This window comes from Bubalus kerabau, chromosome 13 (genome assembly GCF_029407905.1).
Source record: "Bubalus kerabau isolate K-KA32 ecotype Philippines breed swamp buffalo chromosome 13, PCC_UOA_SB_1v2, whole genome shotgun sequence".
NCBI classification, from domain to species: domain Eukaryota; kingdom Metazoa; phylum Chordata; class Mammalia; order Artiodactyla; family Bovidae; genus Bubalus; species Bubalus kerabau.
In genome coordinates, this window is record NC_073636.1 from 62,162,898 (window position 1) to 62,167,450 (window position 4,553).

The 4,553-nt window shown below is 44.3% G+C and overlaps 1 protein-coding gene across 1 annotated transcript; it reads left to right on the top strand.

Moving 5' to 3' along the window:
- The first annotated feature begins 2,872 nt into the window (after positions 1-2,872).
- LOC129625215 (transcription cofactor vestigial-like protein 1) lies at positions 2,873-3,726 on the top strand. The gene has a single exon (XM_055543331.1). The coding sequence runs from the start codon at positions 3,010-3,012 to the stop codon at positions 3,724-3,726; it is 717 nt and encodes a 238-aa protein (XP_055399306.1). The 5' UTR covers positions 2,873-3,009.
- Positions 3,727-4,553: the final 827 nt, after the last annotated feature.

The following is a 4,553-nucleotide window of genomic DNA, read 5'->3' on the forward strand; positions in this document are numbered from 1 at the left end:
AGACAGTAAAAAAGCTGCCTGCAATGCAGGAGACCCAGGTTTGATCCCTGGGTCAGGAAGATCTCCTGGAGAAGGAAACGGCAACCCATTCGGTATTCTTGCCTGGGAAATCCCATGGACAGAAGAACCTGGCAGCTCATGGGGTAGAAACTTCTCATTTCTGTCTCGAAGCAAATTGTTCCAAAACATTATTTTTGAAGCTTATCACGCAGACAGTGTCTTTGATGTATAAAGAGAACATTCAAATAAATAATAAGGACCCATAACCCAACAGAAAAATAGGCAAATTATTTTTTTCAGTTCACAGAAAGGATAATTGGTTCTGAAACTTGTGACACAATGCTCAACCTCACTCTAATAAGAAAAATGCAAATTAAAACTGCATTGAGAAGTCTTTTTTTTTCAGTTACTAGACTGGCAGAGTTTGGAAAGTCTGACAACTTACAGTGTGGATAGGTATGAGGAAACAGACACTCACACGTTTTGGGTGGGAGGGCGAGTTGGTATAAACCCTACTTAACAATATCTATCAATATTTTAAATGCACAAACCCTCCGATGCAACGGTTTCACTGCCAGGAAGGTCTCCTGCATTCATACTCACAACATGGAAATGATGAATATACAAGGAAAGTCACTGCAGCTTTGCTTCTAAGGACAAGAGATTAGAAACAAATCGAATGTTCAGTGATAGAGAACTGATTAAATAAACTGGGACTCGTGCAGACAACTGAATACCATGCAGCCACAAATAAGAATGAAGTAGTAGTGGTGTTGTCGTTTAGTTGCTCAGTCATGTCTGACTTCTTTGCGACCTCCTGGACTGTAGCCTGCCAGGTTCCTCTGTCCATGGGATTTCCCAGGCAAGAATATTGGAGTGGGTTGCCATTTCCTCCCATTTCCTTCCCAGCCCAGGCATCAAATTTGCGTCTCCTGCATTGGCAGGCAGATTCTTTACCGCTGAGCTACCAGGGAAGCCCAGCTCTCTGTGTACTGATGTGGAATTGTTTCCAGGATAAAGTAACTGGAAAAAAGAAAAGCAAGATGCAGAATAATGCACTTTGGATGGTGCTATCCTTTTCTTTAAAGAGGGCAGAGAATGTCTTTGTGTCTCCGCATGGAATACATAGTTCTGGAAGGATATACAAGATAGGTAATAGTTGTTGTCTCTGAGCTGGAGGAATGTACAGTTGTAAAATATGGAGGAAAAGAAACTCTCTTTTCATGATGTATCTTAAAATTTGTGCCATGAATATGAATTACAGAAAAACAAGTAAAAACCTGTTATTGCAGTATTTATCATACTCTACAACCCCATGTGTTTCAATGTCTACCTGACCTCCCCATCTCCATCTCCAACACATGCACACACACACAGAACTTGATCTTGTGAGGGGGATGGGAAGAACTGGTTGTGACTTATACTCCCTCCTGGAGCCCAACACAGCATCCAACACAAAGCAAGTGCTCAGAGAATCTGAATCCATATTCATAATGACTTCCTTCTCCAAGAAGCCCCCAAGTAGTTTCACCTCCTGGCATTCCTGCTCTTGTGTGGACCACTCCCACATGGAATGGAGATGACCTGTGTGACCAGCGTGATGCATCACCTCCTCTCTCCAATCACTTGCTCTAGGGGAAGCCAGCCACCATGTCATATGCACACTCAGGCAACCTTATGGGGGGGTTCACGTAGTGAGCTTCTGGGCCTCCTGCCAACAGCTGTATGAGTGAATCATCCTGGAAATGGCTCTTCAGCCCCAGTCAATACTTCATTTGACTGTAGACCAGGTTTACCTTGCCTATTTCAGAGAGACCCCAAGCCAGAGCCACTAAGCTAAGTGGCTTCCAGATTCCTGACCACAGAAACTGTATGAGACAACAGTTTATAATGTTTTAAGCTGTTAAATTTAGGGGCAATTTGTTACACAGCAGACAATGGCACCCCACTCCAGTACTCTTGCTTGGAAAATCCCATGGATGGAGAAGCCTGTTAGGCTGCAATCCATGGGGTCACTAAGAGTCGGACATGACTGAGAGACTTCCCTTTCACTTTTCACTTTCATGCATTGGAGAAGGAAACGGCAACCCACTCCAGTGTTCTTGCCTGGAGAATCCCAGGGACGGGGAAGCCTGGTGGGCTGCCGTCTATGGGGTCGCACAGAGTCGGACACGACTGAAGTGACTTAGCATAGTATTAGCATAATGTGTAAATAGTACAGTCAATGGTCTTTATTAAGCATCTAGTAAGGTAAGAAAGTATGTCAGTCATATCTGACTTTCTGCGACCCCTTGGACTGTAACCTGCCAGGCTCCTCTGTCCCTGAAATTCTCCAGGCAAGAATACTGGAGTGGGTAGCATTCCCTTGTCAAGGGCATCTTCCCAACCAGGGATCTAACCCAGGTCTCCTGCATTGCAGGCAGATTCTTTACCATCTGAGCTATACTGTGTATCCATTCTGTGGGGAGTACAAGAAAAAAAGACATGATCCTGCCCTCAGGGGAGAAGGCCATGTGCACATTCATCCTTCAACCAACATTTATTGAGCACTTACTATATACCTGGCCCTGTGTGAGGAAATGCTGACTCACAGAATGCTGGCAATTAAAATAGGACAAAGGGGAACTTTCAGGATTGATGGCAATGTCTATTTTAATGGGGTTGAACTTACATAAATGTACAATCCATTTGCAAAAATTCAGCAAATGAACACTTAATCTTATGCAGTTTGTTGTACATATATTTTATATCAAAAAATTGTAAACAAAGATTGAACTAATTCACTCTGAAATACTTTTTAAAGAGGAATTGATGCACAGCTAGATGGATAGACTTGTGATAAAGCAAGTAGAATGTTCATGGTAGGCCAGGCCCTGCTCGGACCAGTACTGAGCTGCTCTAAAGCAGGCCAGGCAGCTCTGGCCAGCAAAACACACCTTCACCTGGCCATAGCATCTTGCTGTGTCTCTGCCGCCGATGGTCAAGAATTAAGCCCTCCCCTGAGTCACCATGGAAGACGTGACGAAGACCACCGTCCACACACAGAGCCCTATTAAAACTGAATGGAATTCCCGCTGTGTCCTTTTCACCTATTTCCAAGGGGACATTAGCAGTGTGGTGGATGAACACTTCTCCAGAGCTCTGGGCAATGTCAAGAGCCCCCAGGGACAGAACCCTTCCAGCCCGAGCGGAGATGTGCTGCTGAGGAATGATAGTGACATGCCTCCAAATCAGTGGCGTTTCTCTGCTCCGTGGACAAAGCCACAGCCGGAAGTATCTTTTGCAAATGGCGCCGCCAGCTGCAGCTTGAATGGATCTGGTCTCATGCCTGTGGATCAATACCCACTGTCCCTGACTGGGGGCCCCTCTGTTCAGCCTGGCGAGCTGTGGCATTTCTCCTCCCTTGCCAGTCCCAGCTTCCCAGAGCCTGGCTACCCTCATGCTCTTTCCACTGGGCAGTTGGTTCCGGAGCCCCAGCCTGAGGGGAAGTATGAGCCCCTCCTAAGTCTCCTCCAGCCAGAGAGATGCCTAACCCATCCTCAGGAATCTGCCTCGTGGGAGGATAGCAACTCTGCCGGAAGCACAGGATTGCTCTTCAACCTGCCTCCCAGCTCAGCCCACTTTAAGAAAATCTATTTCCCCCCTGATGGTGGACCTGCCGGTGCCAGCTTTGCAGTTGAAAGAAGCCAGTCCCCAGAGAGAAGAAGAGATCTGTTCTTTTACTGAACATGGGTTTGAAGAAGAGAATTCCTTTTTCCGAACCTGCTTCTGGTTTTCTGCTGTGAATCCAGAAGGTCTGGAGACATCACCGTCCTTTTTTCTTGTTGCCACCAAAGAGCACTGGGTTCAAAGCAAGTTTCTGTTCTCCCTGAAATTCTATACTTTTTCTTGGCACCTATGCCCCGCAGCATTTTTTTTTAACTTGTTAAGTGAGTCTTGAGCATATAAGATGGTTAAAAGAGCTGTTTAGTGGTGGGGAGCAAACCTGTAGATTGTTCCCAATAAAATGACAAATTTCAAAAAAAAAAAAAAAAAAAAAAAAAAAAAAGAATGTTCATGGTAGATGCAGGTGGTGAGTATAGGGGTTTTGTTGTAAAAGTCTTTCAGTTTTGATGTATTTGGGGGAAGTTTCGCAATAAGAAACTTTAGGGAAAGGACCCTCCATAACCATACATACCAATCCTCTCATTTATCATTATTTTAATTACACAAATAAAAACAAATACAGTCTAGTTTTAACAAATAGAGGGAATTTGTTAAATTCTCTGGTCCCATGGTGCACTCTTCTTCAGTGACTATCTCTGTTCTTGTCGGCTGTGTATATAGGTAGACACAAAACAATGTGTTTCCCGTTTTTTTTTTTTTTTTTTTTTTAATGAATAATGCTCTCTATACTATTCTGAAAGCGTATATTGGGGCTCTCTCCATGTTAATTCATACACAACGCCTCAGTTTTAAATTTCTGGGTAGGATGTACCCTCTCATTCAAGATGTGAGTCTCAGAAAAGAGGTCTTTTTTAGGAATAGTGAGTTAGGACTGCCAGGAGGCGAAC

Coding starts and splice junctions, on each gene's coding strand:
- LOC129625215 (XM_055543331.1), top strand. CDS start 3,010: ATGGAAGACGTGACGAAGACCACCGTCCACACACAGAGCCCTATTAAA.